The sequence below is a fragment of the Anomalospiza imberbis genome, chromosome 5 (genome assembly GCF_031753505.1).
Source record: "Anomalospiza imberbis isolate Cuckoo-Finch-1a 21T00152 chromosome 5, ASM3175350v1, whole genome shotgun sequence".
Taxonomy (NCBI): domain Eukaryota; kingdom Metazoa; phylum Chordata; class Aves; order Passeriformes; family Viduidae; genus Anomalospiza; species Anomalospiza imberbis.
In genome coordinates, this window is record NC_089685.1 from 64,495,355 (window position 1) to 64,514,187 (window position 18,833).

Here is an 18,833-nt window from a genome sequence, read left to right on the forward strand (position 1 = left end):
GTTAAACACCTACTCTCAACAACAGCAGGACATTCCTGACTTCAGCTAGGGTGTCTATAGCAATTGCTTTTTTTTTTTTAATATATTTTGAAAAATCTGTCTGATGAAAAATAAACTTTCTTAAAAAATCTTTAATTTTAAACCCAGGCTATACAAGAAGGCTGCTATCAAGGTCTAGAATAATCATATCTCTATCATATAATTGCTTATTCTGTTACCATTTATTCTCATACTTTAAAAAACCTTTCAGATGCCTGATCATCAAATTGAACCAAATACCAGATATTGCCTCAAGAGCACTTTCACAAACAAGAAGTGATGAAGAACAGTAGCCTTGACCACTATGGAAAAATGATTATAAATACTATAGATATATACAGTTTGTACTGTAATAATAATATCTTTTGCACTGGGAAATTAAAAGCAAAAAAACCCTTCAGTATAACTGTTGGCTCCTCCATAAATCAGCAATTTCTATTGTGCAATTTGACAAAAAATTCCATATTTTTATCCAGTGTATTAAAAAAGAAATAAAAAGCTTTTGGGATTAAATTATGATATTTAATAAATTATTTTGTAAAGCATTAAAAAAATTACATGACTCAGTAGAACTTTTTATTGTATTTCTTGGTTAGCTTTTTATCTATAGAAATGAAACTGTTTTATGAAATTGATAGGTTTTATACAGCCTTAATCAGTAACACTGTCTGTCTCCAGGGTTATCCTCTACAAATCTTTCATCTGGAAACAATTTTGAGAATAAATAAGAGCAAAGGTTTCTATTAGTTGCAGGACTTATGAAAGAGGCAATTAATAAGCTGGAGAAATTGCATGTTGTGGATGACCCTTCCTGATGGTCAATGTATCTTCAATGATCCTGATACATCTGAAGACTTTATTAATAGACTCTTGTAGCTCCATATTCCTCTCTTCAAGTAGAAAAAGCCCATTGCTGTCCAATAATAATTCTGCCATCAAGATCAGTAAAGGCTCTGGCTCTCTTTGTATGCATAAGAACTATGTAATCCTCTATTAGTGCATGCAAGGCTATTTGAAAACATTATTTTAAAGGACTGTAAGAACTTGGAATCACATCTCAGCTTTCTCAGTGTTTTTTTCTTTGCAGACTACTTCCAAGATGAATAAACATCTGGACAGTGGTGATGTGGCTGGTCTGAGTTAAAGGCTAGTGGTACAGAGGAGACTTCCACCACTAGTGTTGCTGAACACAGTAGCACACTCGGCAACTGTAGGCTCTGCTCTGTGCCATTTGTAAGCATCATGAAACTTCATCCAGAGCTCATTCTGTGGTTGCTTTTTGGAAAAAGAAGATCTAGTTGGTGAGAGCATATCTTTCACCAAAGCCATGCTCCAAGGAAGAAGAACTCCTCCTGTGGACAGATTTCTAATCAAGTATATCCAGCCTCCACAGATTCTTCTCTTCCTTTTTTTTTTTCCTCTTAAATATCCTGAGAACACTTCATTACAGATTACAGTGTCAGGAAACTCTGGAAGAAAACTTCTTTCGATTTCATGTCCTTCTACAAACTCCTCTATAAATATTTATTTGCATGTAGTGTCACCATGAACTAAATAGTTTCCCATGACTTCAGGATCAGTTTTTTAAAACCACATGAATTACATAAGCTTTTCATGGTTTTGTCAGAAGTGAAACAACCTGTGCTCAAAGCATCTATAACGTGACAAAGGAAAATCAGTAAGTCTTACCTTACAAGATCCAGTGGCTGGTATTTATACCACACTCCCCAGGAAGCCCAGCATTCATAGAGCAGGTGTCTGTGGTTTTCTGCTCCATGAGTTTTTATTGAATTCTTACTTCTGTAACTTCCCTAAAATACAAATCTGGACATTAATGAATAGCAGCAGCAAAAAAGAATATTTAAGAAATCTCTCTTACTAGCAGCATGGATAACACAATTCATGTAAACTACATACTTGTGCTCCAAAAGCCAAATATGGCATAAAAAAAATCAACTGATGTCACTAAGATTTGAGAATATTCTTCCTAAGAAATTTATAATAAATTATATTCAAGTCATAGCCTATAAATGCAAAGAAAATCTTTGGTGAATCTCAAAAAGCCCCCCAGAGTGTGATATTTTTCCTCTCTGGAAACATACTGATATAACAACTTAAACAGTTCTTACAGAACAGATCCAGAACAACTCTCTTTACTCATATCTTTTTGCAAGAAATACCCCTAATTTTTCCCCAAGGAAAAAAGCATTGCTAAATGGAAGCATGTCAGAGGCAGACATTAATAAGATTAAGGATAAATAATTACACAATTAAGAATTAATTTTGTGGGAAATGTCTGTTCAAAAAAGGGGAAAAAAGAGCAAAATACCTCATGAAGAGGAAATGCAGCTTCATAGGAGCCATTACTGAGCAATCGATTCAGACCTAAGAATCAAAAGCATTCAATTATTTACCAACAGGAGCAGAAAATGGCTAAGTAAAAAGCAAAACATATATTCAAAAATGGCTAAATGAAGATTGAAGCCAATTGACAGTACACGATACGTGTAGAAAAATTAATCTTCTACAAATTTTGATAAGTAAGAAATAATACAGAGAAAGACTTGTTCAAATATTAATCAGAATCTATCATTCCTTATGCTAGAGGCTTAAAGATTCATTTGCCAAATCCATCTTTAGTGCAACTTTGGTGAAATTGGAGACTTTACACCAGGTTTAAAGTTTGACCTTATAAAACATGGTCTAACAAAGCTATTTAGATGAAAGGCTGCATATCTTGGGAGCTAAAAACTTCAGGATAGGTCTTGACATTTTTGAATTGCAGACCACTAAAGCAAAAGAAACTCATAATTTCCATATGATAACAACTTTTTAAAATGTATTCAGCTTGTGTCTTATGAAAGTTGCTGAACAGACAGAAAGGAACAAGACAAGCTGCAGCATTACAAGACCAGAAAATAAAATCATTCCTATGTGGCACAAAAAAGTAACCATACAACCCCCTCACTCAGGCCATGTCCCTCTTTAATGAGAGCCTGGAGAAATAATGTTTGCTGAGATGTTGGTGCTTTTCACTTGGAAAACCACCAAAATAGGACTGTACTGTTACCAGGCAATGCAAAACAAAATATCCACACTAAGAGCCTGAAGGTATTTGAACCCTATTGACCAAGAGGCATAGAGTCTTGATTCCTTTCCTGATTCACAGGGGACAGACAGCAGCAAGAACACAGCAATGAGAAGTAATAAGTCAACATGAATAACACTTTCAGTGGTAGCATCAGTATCTGCCTGGCAAAATATGCTTTCTTCCAATGTCTCTGTAAGAAAGGTAAAACTTGTAGAGCTGAGTTGGGCTTTGCTCTGCCCAATGATCAGTGCAAGGTTGTGTTTACTACAGGTACAGCACAAGTTGACATGTGAGGGAGATTGAGATCTTGAGGTAGACAGGGACTGCAGGTGTTTGGGCTAGGTGCGACATCAGCTCTGCTCAGGGCTATTGCTGCCCTCATCCCAGCAGCTGAGAAAGAAAGAAGTGAAGTTCTGGGATATTTCTCTTCCTCTTCAGGAAAGGTGAGGTTTAAACAGCAGGGAAGTGAAATAGACTGCAGAGTTTTATGGGGATTGTCTCTACATTTGCCTCTGTGTAGTATTCAAGCTGCATGACTTGGCAGAAGGTGGCTACTGTTTCATGTTCTATCCCTCCTCTGTCACTGCCTGCTCTCCTGGACCTGTGCAACTCCAAATTTCCATTCCACTTACTAACTGAAAATGAAGCCACAGTTATGCATAGCATTCTTTGCACTGAGGACATCAATGGTGAACCTACAGCAACACCAGAGATACAGGATCCTCCATCCCCCTTAGGGATGGATAGGTATCCAGGAAAAAGCCCTGTAGCCTGAGATGTAGAGCAGCACAAATCTTGCCATCCTTCCAAGCCCATTTTAATGAAAGAATAAAGGTTTTCCTGCATGAGTCTCTCTGCTTCTCCACTGCTTGTAATCTGTTAATATTTCATGTTTAAATCAGCCTGTTCCCTTGCAGAGGTGATAAATTCCATGTGTTGAAGTGCTTGTGAAAGCTGACTGATATTACAGGAAGAGGATCACATCTTCCAGGCAAAACCCCTGCCACAGCAGTGGGTGAGATGTAAACAGTCAAAAATAAGGTGGTTAAAGAGGAAAGAAAAGAGTCTGTTAAGAAGCCAGGCAGACTTTCTTTTTTTAAAGACACATTTAAAAGCAAATTTCTCAGTACTTACCAATTTTGTTTTTCCCTTCTTCATATTTCACTCTTTGTAAGATATGGTGTACAATTCTACTTCTTGTAGCATTATTGAAGAAAGTATCTTTGTTGTGTATTATGAAGCTACATGAAAATAAAAACCAAGGACATCTCAGAAATATGTAATAGCACATTAAAGGCAAATATTTAGTTCCATTACTTTCTGTAGCACTCTAAAGATGTATGTCAGCAAGTGCAAGGAGGATTAAAGATACATGATTAAGAGATGATTAGCCAGGTGAGATACTGTCAGTAACAGTATTCATTCTCTTACAAAGAATTACACGGAGAAGTCTGGAGAAAGATAGAAGATATTTAAGTGTTCATTATGATATGCATCACTTTTAGATAATTCACTGAAAACTAGAAAATTCTTGCACAAAAAATTGCAAAAGCATATCTTTGTAAGTGCAGCAGTAGAATTTCACATCTGTTCCAGGCTTTTTTGTTATGCTTTACCATTAAGAGTCAGTTGGAAATATCTACTTGGTTAATCATTCTTACTGAAAACTATTACTGAATACAATGGTAGAAATTGAAAGTATCATATACTCCTACATTTGGTCCTGGAAGCTAAAATACAGTAGAAAATTAGCTCTCAGAGGCCACTTATTAACTATGAATGCAGCTTCTATGTTCAGTAGATTAGATGGAATTGTGGTGAATCTGAATAATTTTTACAAATCCCAACAAACCCCGTGGATAGGAGGCAATATTGGTTTCCTCATCTGTGTTTTTGAAGAGCTGCAGAATTGAATAAACTGATAAATAAAATGTTAAGGTCACAGAGGTGTCATAGAGAGATGAGTCTGTAGGAGTGCACACTAGACAAATACGACAAATGAGATCATCTTAATCAGAAGCTTGGCGTGGATTCACTTCACCTTCTCTTTTGCACAATGTGAGATTCACTGCTCAGTTTTCCCCACTGGTAATTTTACTCAAATGAATTTTTTTTTTCCTGAATCAATCTTTACCCATGGGAAATAATATACAGCTTTGCACCTCCACATTAATTTTGAAAAAAGAGGAGTCCAACTTCTGGACTTTGAGAACTTCATGTGCTCCCTCTTTATTATCAAAATTCTCAGATGAATTTTCAATACAATACAATGTGTACATAAGTTCCTTATGTTCTGCTTCAAAGGCTGACAGTAAAAAAAAAATCCTAAAGTAAAGGTATGTAAGACAAATTGCTCCAAGAGTACCAGAAGTAATAAAACCTGGTTTTCTAGAGATTACTATCTCATGTTTCCTTTGCCACTTCACCCCAGATACTCACAGGTCATTTCTGTGTCTACAATCTACTCACTACTGTACTCACTACTTCTGGCTTCCTCCCATTTCCCTGCTATTCCCAAAGTCCTACTCTTGCCCTACAGTACCTACCAAAAGTAATTAGATTTATGCATATTGGCCGACTACAACCTGCATGCTGATTTACCAGTGGGCTGGTACCAAACAGCAAATGCAATTGGTGTCCACTGCCTGTTCTCTATAGGAACAGTTTTGGGCCACTATTTCATTTCAAGCTGCTATTACTCAAAAGGTACGTAAGACTGAGCTTATCTTTCAGATACAGAAAGATATGTGGATATAAAGATGTATCTTTACCGCTACACCTGTATCAAATTCAGTTGAAAGTAATCAGAATGTAAAATAATAACTATTAAAAGTATTTTGAGACAAAGGAAATATCGTATTCATGTAAATCTTAATGCTGATAAAAATTATATTTTAAAAAATCTAAACTCTGAAGCTGGTAGAACAGTGTTGTTTTCAGCTGAAGCTGGAACTCTATATTAGGCTGTTTTCGTAGCAGCAGAAAAAAATTAAAAGGCAGGAGTAAAACAGAACTTAACAACTAGAGATTTTTGCTTTCGATTTAATTTTATTTTACTGCCTGACTGTTCAAGACCTCACCTCCCAGACAGCACTAAATGTTAAACAACTGTGAAGATAATTTCACAGATATCAAAACAGCACAGTAATTCTCATTCTGACTTAGCCTGACTCGTCATTCTGATGAGCTCTTGTAGGATTCAATTGCGAATTAGATCACCTTATCTGGGAAACTTGCAACACGGAACCAGATAACACCTTAATCTACTTTGCATGTAATACAAGGTTATTTTGCTCATCTGTTATCATAACTGTCTCATACTGCAACTAGAGGTAGCCATTTCAACATCTTTTCTGAAGAACTTGTTTAATAGTTTTGTTTGCATTTAAGAATTTCTATTTTCATGAGTCATGAATGCAAAAAGGCAAAAATCAAGGATTATGTGAACTCCAAAAATCAAAGAAATAATTACTTGTTTAAAGAAACACTTTAGTAATTTGCATTCATTTACAAACTTAGTAATTGTGTTATTATAGCTTTTGATCTCACATGGGCAAGAAGAAATAACAAGACATGTATGTGAAGCAGATGTAAACGCCTCAGTATAATAACTGCCATGAAGAACTCTGCTTATTCCAGAATAGCTGAAGCAGTCCTAAAACACCTGTGAGAATATGAGCTGCAGAGGTTCTGCCCTGCCCAGTCTTGTGCCAGTAAGGGCAGGAGGGGGAGAGGAAGGACTCACCATGATCAGAGTGGGTCAAAAACATGCCCTTGAGTGTTTTCCAGAGTTATTAATGAAGACATGGATAAAAAAGAGATGCTAGAGTTCAGCAAATGTGAAAAAGTAGTGCCAAAAATGAGTCCTCTGGATGTTCTGGATCATCCCTAACAATATCATTATTTTGGGATAGAATTGCATGTGGTAACATTTAAAAAATAATCCTCACTTATTTTGAACATAAAAGTCATAGAGTTTTAAAAATCTGCTTAGCTCATTTTTTATTCTGTGAAATTGTCTGTAGAGTAGACTCAGAAAGAGCAGCATCACCATGATCACTGGGGCAGGGACCTCTGGCACAGGAAACAAAAAGAGGCAGACATGAGTGGAAGGCCTTGAAAGGTTAAGAATACCTCAGGTAGTTGTATCTGTGTTACAACATCCCAGTTAGACATTGACATAAATTAGGACAATGTCAGGGAGGTTTCAATTTATCTCCAAAGTCACAGGAGTTGCTCTTGTCAGGTGATAATCAGGCAGCTCAGTGTAGGACTTACCCCTTTCAACCACCTCCCCTTCTTCCCATGCTTCATGGATGTTTCTTCCCCCCAGATTTTTTGTGCTTCATTTTGTCTTATTTCTGAATGTGGGTGGTAAATCCATATTCACAGAATAACCATCAAAGCTATCCCATGTTCTACAGCATCCAATGAAGAATTCAGAGGAGAAAGATTTTCTCAGTCCGTGAAGAATCTCACACTTCAAATTTCAGTTCACAGGGGCCAGAGCTGAAGACAATTTCAAACTAGGTACACATAAACATTTATCAGACATTACTGAGCTATGAACTGTATAAAGCAGAGGCTTTCTAGTGAGTTTTTTAACACTTGTTGCTTTTAGGTGGAAGAATTTCCTCAGCTGTTCTGTTTCTGCTGCCCTTGTTAGATTTTCAACATTTACAAGGATTTGAATATTCATAAGAGCAATACAGCTTGTTTTCAGGCTCAGTAAGGGTTTAGACTTTATTTATGAGACTCTTCATTGATGGTTTTCATCATTTTGTTGCCTCATTTGTAAGACAAAAAGTAAATAAGGATTAATACATTATAATTTTTTTACCTGTGAAGTTAATGTATAGGTAGATAAAGCCAGTGATTTGTTCCACAACAGCTATAATAATTAACTTGGTCCTGTAAGTCTTATTTATGTGAGCTGTCCTTACTCAAAAGGAAAATCCCAATGAAGATAATGAGAATACTTTTGGAAGGAAAGCTTCCAGAGTTTTTCCTTAATTAAAGTCCCTTTCAAAAATGTCATTCTGAAAATACTGCTCTTACATTTAATGCTGTAAGAGACATGAAAAGTCAATGAAGGTTAATTGCTTTGAAGCTATATTTGTAGCCTTTTTAATTAAATTGTGAAGTGGAATTTTCAAACTATCTTTCCGTGGATAGCAAAGCACAGCAAAGCTAGCTGTTGTCTAAAGAAAGACCTCAAATTAGTACAAATTCAACCAAGAAAAAATTACCAATGAATTCCTATTCCTACATTGTCTTTGCAGGTTGCACAAACCCTTAAAGGGTAAATTTAGCTCTTGAATCTTTGAACACACATTTGAGAAATAGTGGGTTTACTTTTCTTGCTTTATTTTACTTTTTATATTTTGGGAAAGCAAAAGGCAGGAAAAAGCTGTTTTCTGCTTTAGTGGCAAGATAAACAAGCTGAAATCTGAACACCTGTGGTCTGGTGACAAAGGTACAAAGGGAGGATGGATGCGTGCACAGATCCGTGCGTATCTTTGAACTGTGGGATTCACAGACACTGAAACATTTGATGTCTGACACTCACCATATCTAAAACTGCCTTCTCCTAGAAGCAGTACAAACTAAGAGCACAGATGTTGTTGGAAGTAGTGATTTCTATGTGAGTGGTGTATTCCTTAGCACAGGAAAAATGCCCAAACTTCTGTACTCCCAGGTAAATCACTGAGCCAACAGCCAACCTGTTGTTGGCTGAGGTAATAGCAGGTTTTTAGCTCTTTTAATGTAGAGAAAATAAATCACCAGCTGTAGTAGTAGCAACAACGTGAGTCTGCAGTATTCCCCTGAGAATAATACCACACATTTCTCTACTTCATTTGTATGAAAATGGCTATATTATTAGCACTTGCTGATTTTCATTTTGCTTGACTTTTAAGACTGCAGCTGTCTTGTTTAAGGGCATTTTTATTAATGGTTAGTAGGAGGTTTTCATATCATATGCCGAAAACAGGGTCACTTTGGGATGAAGAATGTTGTAGTGGCTCTCTCTGTTTCCAATTTGGCACCACAGATTCAAAACTGCTAAAGTAAAATAGAAAGTCATGAAAGAGCTGAATCTCTCCTCTGCCTTCCTCTGCCTTGCCCCAGATCAGTCTTCTCCCCAGATCACTTCTTAATTTAAATTAGTTCACTTAGAAATATTCACCTGAGATAGAAGGAGGGAGCCTTTTGTATTTTTCAGGGATGCCCTGCTTCCTTCTACTTTTCATGCAATTAAAACTTCCAGAATCAGAGGGAATTAAAAAAAAAAAAAAAAAAAACAAACACAAAAAAACCCAAAAAACCACACAAAAAATCCCAAAAACATTGCAGGGCATGTCCAAGTTTGGCAGCACAAAGATTTGTTTGAGAGCAGGATTTACAAAACTGTGATTCCCCATTTATAAAAAGCCATTTAAAGATGTATAGTTATATACTGTAGATGTATTTAAACACCAGAATGACCTTCCTTGTTCAAAACAAGTAAGTGTCCATGCAGCCCTGTGCCATGTCTCCAGTTGCAGCAGCTCCCTCATCTATCCATGATTTTGGGGTGAGGGGGCTCAAGGGAACACAGGCACAGATCATCTTGGTAGAGATGGGGTTTGTTAAGATCAGTTTGAACATCAGAAAAAGCTTGAAAAGACAAGATGTCTTTAAGAGACACATATCTTGGAAATCTGGAAAAAATACAAGACTCATGTACCACAAGGGGACATAATACAAATGAGAAGACCTCCATTAGCCTCTGGTATGCAGGGCCATTTTTTGCTTAATTAATCAAGTTACTATCCTAGTCCTCCTAATTGAGTAAATTTTTAATCTTATTTTCATTAAATAATAAATATTTATTTTAAGTGATTATTCAATTATATAGTAGGTTAATATTTAATCAGAGAGTTTATCGCCCTTGAAAGAAAAAGCAAAGGGGAGATAGCTCCTGATATAGAGTTCGAAATCTCTAAACAGCAATTAACATATTTTCCTAGCTGGTATACACTTATCTCAGAAATTGCAGCTAATTGCTGCTGTTACTATTCCCAAGTGACTAGCAGCTGACTACACAAAATAACTAAGATGTAGTAGAAGAACATCTAGGTGTGTCTAATGGTAAACATTTTTCACATCTTGTGCATTCTTGTAAGGGATAATTTTCAGAAGAAATACTTTGGTATAAACATGGCCTTTTCCAAGCTGTGGCTGCAGAAAAGGGACACTACTCAGAAGTCTATCTTGAAAATAATAATTTTGTATTCCACACAATAGAAAAAAAAAATATTGGCAGAACTTTTTTCCTCCAAAAAGAGGTTTTCTATTACTTAAGAAATAAGACGAATTTTGGTCTTCTCTTGTACTGACAATTTTGTGAATACATTTAAAGGCATTATGGCATGAAGTATGCCATAATGCCTTTAAAAGAAAACCTGAAGGTGTGCTGCAAAAGTTATAGGCAAATGTCATTCTTGTGTTTTTTCTTTGACAGTTTTGGAGGAAGGACAGATGGCTAGCTGTGCCTCTTAAACTTAATTTGTTTTTGGAAAGCTGAATTTCTCCACATCTGGCTTTTTTCCATCTGAATGGGAAAGAAAAATGCAAGAAAGAAAAAGTCTATTGGTATGATCTACTAAAGTTGCACACACTTATTGTACATCAATATTTTAAAAATAATATTTTCTATGGAAATAAGGTCTGGTCAGGTTTTTTCTTAATTATTTTCCATCCCAAAGACAGAACTGTAAGTATTGTCAGTTATTTGTCTTTCCATGCTTTTAAAACAAACTATCACAAATGAAGCTTCCACTCAGGTCATGTTATAAAATCTGTATCAGACTGGAGCCCTCTATGTGGAAACTGTGCCTAGATCACAAAAGAAAAACTGCCTGTTCTTTGATGACATGAAAGACATCTGAAGAAAGGAAGAAATAAGGACTTTTAGACCCAAATTGCAATATTTCAAATGCAGCCAAGCTCATATGAATATTTAAGGCATAATATTTTAGAAAATTAAAAGCCCATAAAACCAGGAAAAAAGGAAGAATTTGGCAGGCTGCAGGTAGGGTATGTGGCAAAATCTACCATGAGGCCATGGAGATCTTGACCGAAAACTAAGGATAAGGAGTTTTATACTTTCAATATCACTGTAATTGTGAGTGATTTACTGCATGGTCTTCATTAAGCATGTCTTGGATAAACAGTAATTTATGGCAACAGAGAAATCCAAAATAGTTTCAACCGCCAAAAGTACATATCTTGCTCTCCAGAAATACTTGTAGAATAGCCAGAAAAATCCTCATTAGTGTAATTAAAAGACTGATCATATATCTTAAGCTCTTATGGATATTTCTCAAAGAACAGTTGAATGTACTTCCCACTCATCTCTCCTTCTCACTTAGGATTCTAGATTTCCAGGAAAATTTTTTGACTTCTACTATAAACTTAAAACTCAAAATCTGTACATAAGTTCTGACAAAAAGCAGACACTAGTGGCATTTTTCAGCTACCACATTAATACAGTGCAAAAGGACTAAAAAACTTGCATTTATTCTGCATTCTCTGAGGACTTCAACAACGGAACGAGTTTCAAACATTTGCTTTGCTCAAAAAATGGTCATTTGTTCAATAAAAAATCTTAAACACTGAGGTCAGCCAGCTGAGCACTGGTGTGGTACTGGGACCCCTCCTGTCCTGTATCTGTTCTCTCTGAAGCAGTTTTGGCACAACTGTGTGATGGAAGAGGAGGCAGAGTCACAGCTAAAGGCCCAAGAGTAGGAAAGAGATTGTCACTGTTCAGTGTGCTTGCGGAACACTGAACTCCGCAAGTAACTACCCATGACAATTTCGTAGCCTCCAGTATAATTACACGGTATTGGTAATATGGTGAGAGCACTCTAGCCAAACCTTAACTGTCCCAAATATCAAAATGTATGGACTTTTCTTACCACTGAAAAAAGCCAAGCTAAATTATCATAACATTACTGTAGATGGCAATTATTCTTTTCAGCCTCTCATTAATTTCAGTGATTATCTATCTTCACATTCCTAAAACAATATTGTGGGTCTCTGGGTTAAAAAATTTAAATACCTGCATGCATCTCAGTAGAAAAATATTGAACAAGTCATTGCATTTCAAAATTCTAGTGAAACAAAACAAGCCAAACACAGGAAACAAGCTGAAGCATGATAGGAACACCATTGCTGTCAGAGCCAGCATCTTTTGGGAGAAGGAGGCCAGCTCAGTCAACATTTTATAAGCCCCCACACAAAAGGATAGGAAGATTACACACAGAAAGCTAAGCAGAAAATGTCAAGTCTGCCAGAGAATAAAGTTTCCAACTCTGCAATGACATAGAAGAAGGGCCAAACAACAGCAGGAGTGTTAATGAAACTAACACTACTTAATAAACTCTCCTGCCAGTTCACCAACATGAGCATGAGTAAAGCAGAAGAATGAAAAAAAAAAATTCTAGTTCATATACGTCAATTCTCCTTTCAGCTACAAAAAAAATCTCTCAGAACAAACCACCAACCCCTTTCCTACATGCAGTAATTTTAAGGGAAGTTAGCAGTTAATATTACTGGTAATAAAAACATTAATGATGACAGACCAATTTATTAGTTTTTTTAGTATCACTGATCTATTCTCAAACGAATTTGCACCTACCTTTCCTCTTGCAGGGCACAATAACTGACCCATCTCTGTATCAAACAGATGTCTGTTGAAATTTCCCTGGAGTTCTGCACCTGTTCTTGTTTTTCTGCTGTATTTGGAAAGATGCCATTTGTGGAAGAGGTTTCTTTTACTCACTTTTATTGTAGCTAGTAAATAAAATCCCTGAAAAATTATTCATTCAAAATGAGGTATTTCAGAGGTTTATCAACCTGGATTCTCCCTGAATAAAACCACATATTTCAGAATTTTGAGTGACTTATAACTCGTTCTGTGTCTTCTTTTAGTACCCTCAACAGAGCTGCCTAATCTTTGTGGCTTTGCTGTCAGTCAATGACTGTTTCCCATATCACAAACACTGCAACTACCCATAAGACATAAAAAAATTTACATCCCTTGAATTCCATATGAGTTCTGAAGGTTATGTGGGGCTTTTTCTGTTCTGCATTTTGCAAGGGAATAAAGGCTTCTTGTAGCCAAGTGATTTCTCTGACATTTGTTCAACACTGGTGCTACTGGTAGAAAAGTGTCACTGCTAGGTCTAAACAGTCTGGGCACTGCCATTTTGCAAGCAGTTTTGCTTCCATAAAATTGAAAGAGAAACGCAGTCAAATTGGCATTGTCTGTTTTCTTTAGAGTTTTGTTTGTTCTACAGTCATAACTATGAATGAAATGCAAGTATCAGTATTACAACCATCAGTGATGAAGGACTACTTTTGATTATGCTAAAGACATAAGGAATGATGAGAAAAGCTTTAAGCACATCTTTAAATGAAAATGAACAGCTGCAATTCTGACCTGAGAGAAAATAGCCATTTGATCCCTTTAAAGACATAGTTGAAAATCCAGTGAATTAAAAGGAACTTTCCCATTTATTTCCTTAGCTTTGAGCTGGACATTTAATTAATAGAAATGTAGACTAGCTATCTTTCCCTTTTTGTGAAAAAAGACTAATATAAAGGCACTAGTCATTAAGACATGAACAAAGAATTCATTTTTTTCCAAGGTGAATCCAGAAGGAAAAGTCTTCACCTTGCAACTGAGATGTGCTAGAATACTCACTGATGGATCCTTTGTTGGCTGAATGGAGCAGTATAGCAGTCATTCTCCTCCAGATCTGGCAGTGTTTCCTTGTCCAGTTTCATTGGCTTTCTGGGCAACCATCCTCGGAACCTGCTTATCTGTTTCTCGATCCTGCAGCACATGATAAGTATGAGCACTTGTGATAATGGGTTTTTTCAGTATATTATGAAGAACTATCCTGGTTGTCAAACAAGGATACTGAATATTTACAACTAGGAAAGGCGCAATCTCTTCTGACTTTTGTTGAGGCAGACCCAATTACATATGCTGAACTCGATTACTCATAACCAGCTTTCTGCAGAGGAGCATTTATTTTGTCTCATCAGAAAAGCAATGCTGATGGTAAATGCTGCCATAAATCTTATTAAGCCCAGTGAGTGCTTGGCATACCTCTAAATCTTTATTTCTCAGATTTTCAGTTAGTTTAAAATTCAGGCTTAACCAACATTAGATTTTGTCCATCTAAAGATTAGAACAGAGATCTGTTCTGATCTATTCTGGACAAAGATCTTTGGCAGCTAAACCCAGCAAGTTCCATCCCATTACTGCTCTCTGTATGGATTCTTACCTTGCAATTGATGCTATTAAAAATAGACTACTTTGTTCATTTTATTCAACTGTGGTTTCTTGCAACACTACAACCTCCATGACACCAGAACTCTGGGTGTATAGGCTAACAGGTGACTGCTATGCAGATTCTTACATTTGGAAGGTGAAAACAAACAGTGACTCAGCTGGAGAAAGGGCAGATTTAACTACAGGTGCACTCATGCAAAGATACACAGTGAAATGAAGGGAAGAATCAGAGTTCATTGAAGACAAACTAAACCAAATTCAAATCCATACTGGAATGTTATAATGAAAAGCACCTAAGAAAGCTATTTTTAGCACAGTGAGCCCTACCGCAAATCCTAACCAATGATCCCTGCAAAAATCATGGACTACAAATGATGGAGTGTACCCATACTTCAGTCACTGGATCAATATTTCCAGAAGTGGAGCTAAAGGACAAAAATTTACTTCCTTTGAATTTAAAACTCAGTTCTGAGAGAAGCTCAAGGACTGGAAATATGGTTGAGGGTGGTTTGTTTGTTATGTTTGTTTTGTGGGGTTTTTTTTGTAGTTGTTGTTTTGGGTTTTTTTGGGTTTTTGTTTTTTTTGAACAGCCAACACAAGAACTCTTAAGACCAGCAAATGCTAGTACCTCTGCATAGTCAGTTTGAGGGAGGACAACCCATATCCAGGCAGCTGAATATATGGGGAAGTGATGTGAAAATGTTACATATTTTCATTTAAAATTCATATAGTTTTTCCTGGAATATTCAGCCTTCTTCCACCAGGTTTTATCTTGGATAAGGAAGCTAATGCTCATTTTTAAACATGGGCACATTTCAAAATTGTAAATAAATCAGCTGTACCTGTTTTAGTCTCATTTCTGCACTTCCAATCTGGAATAGCATGATGGGGCGAAGGGTGTCAGGTGTTGCATATATACGCAAATTCATCATCAGGACTGTTTGGGAAAACTGGAATATGTATGTAAACTTAATATAAGATTTAATTACTTAATTAATCATAACCTCTCCATGGGCAGTGTTTGCACTGACCCAGCAGTTTGAGCACAGGAAGAGGCAGTTTGCAAATGTCTGTGCTGAATGCAGTTGAGATGTCAGATCCCAGAGCTCTAAAGGGTCTGATCCATTGTAACTCTCCAGCTGCAGCATCCTGACAGCCTCGAGCTAGTCTGCGTAGACAGATAGAAATGCCAAGGGAAAGCAAGTTCTCTAAGGGGGAAATCCCTGTCTTTTGGCCTTTGGTTTTTGCCCTGTAAATTCAGCAAGCCCTGTCTTACTGAATACATATTCAACATGCTTAGTGTGTCTGGGTATGGAAAAGGAAGGAGGAATTAGGAAGAGGGTTTTTCTAAATATCCTGATCCATTTCTGTTAATTAAACTCGTTTGAATTCTCTAAGCTGTTAACACCCCTGCCCATCTGCAATCCATTCATGCTGCAAGTCAATGTGCACATTTGAGATACTGCAGGTTTATCACACAAGCACAGCACAAAGGGACTGAGTGCTTTCCCCACTTAACAGCAATGCATTATTCATGCTGGCTTCTCACTGAGTGTACCCAGAATTTGAGTGGTTTGCCATTCCCAAGACTCAGGTTACTTGGCATGCTCAGTCAGCCTGCTGGCAAACGGGTCCGAGAAGGTTGCAAAACCTTACTGCAAAGCACATAACATGCAGAACAGCCTTCTGCAGGGACAGCAAGCCCCCTAGTTATCTCCTTGGAAAAGAAAAATGACCGTGTCTTAAAATTTCCTCCAGCTCATTCCAACAGTGCCGTCAGTCAACAGTGCAGGCTTTGTACTCTACAGGATCATCTCCCAAAAGGAAAGAGCTGAAAGAGTGGTGTTGGTACTAACAAATACAGACACACAGTGTTAAAAATCTATTTTTTAAATAATTTATTCAAGGCTAATCTATGCCTCATTTTCCCCACGCTCAGTTGAATGGGGGAACGATGTTTGGAACACAGTGTGACCTTACCCAGGAATAGGGTGATGGAGTGATGGAGAGGTAGCTGCTTCACACAGTGCCTCAAAGGCAGTGTCTCCCACTTCAATCCTGCCTCTGCTCTACAAGTCTAGTCTTTACTCAGCATCCTCTTTCTAAAGATACATATTGTGTTTAACTCATACAAAGAGTTTCTCAAATAATTTAAAAGAAACTTTTCTCACCATAAAGTAGGGTAGGGATAGAAAAGTTTTTCAAAGGAAAGTTAGGAAAATAAAAAAATTTTGCATTGACTGATTTTTGCATTGAGACTGATTTTTATGAGTGGGTCAGCTTTCATTGAACTTTATGTATATTCTGGTGCTAGCTATTTTATTAGTTGAGTTTTAAACCATGATGCAGGTACTATAAGGTGTCTGATACCCCTCCTTTCCTTTAAAATAGGGAAGTTTTGTAATTTGAAGTGTTGAGATCACTAGAATTTTTCAGAGAGAAAATTCAAGTCAGGTTCACAAGTTGCAAGAGACCTCTCTGGGCTTTGCCTTGTGATGAAACTTCTCTCTAAAATAAATTTTGCCCAAATGTCAACATAATGTTTGTATTAGCTCAAAAAATTAAAGGCTTTGGGTATTTGTAATCTACACTGAACTATGAGTAGAGGAAATAGATACTTTTACTGAAGCCATATATCTAAGTTTAACATAAATGAAAATAAAGCTGAATATTTTTTTATTTTTCCCCTCTGGGGCCATTCAGTTACAGCTTTTCTTCCTCAAGTAGCTATTTATAGACCTGAACATAAAAACTGAATTTAGTGTTCTCATCACTTAGGAACTAAATACCAGAAAAAGATCATACCTCTTCCCATACTGATTTCAAATTGCATCCCGACTCATAAGAAAATGAATGTGTAGCAAAACTTCATATAACACATATTAATGATGGATCCTTCACCTTCTCCTTCCTATCTATTGCTTTAGTCAAAGCAGCCATGTCTTCCTTAAAGTCAAGACCAATTCCAAAGCTAACAGCCACTATAGTATCTCTTGTAAGGTGGGAATGGAAAGTGGGGCAGCATCAAAAAGCTTTAGAAGATTTGTGTGCATTTATTACCATGTGCCAAAGAGGGATAAAATGTCTCAACTCCACAAAGGGCTCATTTGGTGCTTACTAATATGAAAAGGCAAATTCCATAATGTGATATCAGTGCTGGTGCTATCAAGTTACCAGTAAACTGTGACATAACTTAATATCCAAAATTCTTTTTAATATGCTCATACTGCAGAATGACCATCCCATGGATGTAAATGTATTGACATTATGTGCAAAACAGTATGGCTGTTTACTCCAAAATGCAGATTTTTCAAATTTAATTTTTCTCTCTTAGAGGTCCTTGGGAATATTTTCACTGACCTCAGTAAAAGAATAGATTAGGGACTAGACCACTGAAAACTGCATCAAGAGTACCATGGCATTAAATGCCACATACAGTGAGAGAGATAATTGAGAGAGATTATTGTAGGTATATAAATGATCTGGTTTTTGTGAAGTCTGTATAGATTTTAGGCATTTTGGAGATACTTTCATTTAATTTTGAAAGGTATCCAAAAGAAAATGCAAACTGCATCAGGAAAAGAGTTTCATTACTTGAAGTCAGACATAACCTGGGCATCAAGCATAACCTTAAAGGTATTTAATAATTGAGTGAAAGCACTTCAAAGATTCTTGGAAAATACACATCTCTCAGGCTTGGTTCATTGGCTTCCTATCTACCAACAAAGTACTAAGCATCCCCACAGAGGAAACAATAAATAAATAATGCCATCATATTACAAGTAAGCAGGGTTCATAGAAATGGAAAAACCCCTCTAACTGTGGTACTCTAACCCCAAGAAACTCCCTAATGAGCTACATGGAAAGAAGGGGATACAGCATTGGCACTAACATACTTCTTTTTCTTTGAAGACTCCATCAGTTAAAAAATATATTCTTATTCCTAAAAAAGGCAAAACTGACAAAATTAATTGCTTCTTTCACAAGGCAGATGCCTTAAAAATGCAACTTCTGTTTAGTTTTTTTTGCAGATGTCCTAGTATGTAATCACTCCCTTCATAATTTCTACAAACGCAGCCGATAAACTTTTCCTTCCAGCTTGACTTTAAACTTTATTTTTGTTATTGGGTCCAAATGAGCATAAACTGGCATGAGAACTGTACTCACCTATTCATGAACTTGTATCGGCGATGCAGGTAATAGATTTTTCTCCTGGAAGAACAGCAAAAATGAAGCCAGTCGAGAAGAAAACCCATCGTCAGTTACAGTATGAACTAGCAAGGAAGGAAAGGAGATTGAAGACAGAAGCCTGTAAGAGGTGAAGGAAGAGACTAAAAGAGAGATTAACAGAACCAT

At 36.7% G+C, this 18,833-nt stretch overlaps 1 protein-coding gene across 4 annotated transcripts in view; it reads right to left on the bottom strand.

Annotated features, from left to right (window-relative positions):
* ANO4 (anoctamin 4) overlaps nucleotides 1-18,833 on the bottom strand; it is a 199,291-nt gene that overhangs the window by 49,051 nt on the left and 131,407 nt on the right. For all 4 annotated transcript variants that reach the window (XM_068191610.1, XM_068191609.1, XM_068191611.1 and 1 more), the window contains 5 exons: nucleotides 18,645-18,689; nucleotides 13,881-14,012; nucleotides 4,265-4,371; nucleotides 2,369-2,424; nucleotides 1,729-1,850 (listed from right to left, as the gene is read on the bottom strand). In XM_068191610.1, the coding sequence (XP_068047711.1) occupies nucleotides 1,729-1,850; nucleotides 2,369-2,424; nucleotides 4,265-4,371; nucleotides 13,881-14,012; nucleotides 18,645-18,689 (462 nt within the window). The remainder of the gene's footprint in view (nucleotides 1-1,728; nucleotides 1,851-2,368; nucleotides 2,425-4,264; nucleotides 4,372-13,880; nucleotides 14,013-18,644; nucleotides 18,690-18,833) is intronic.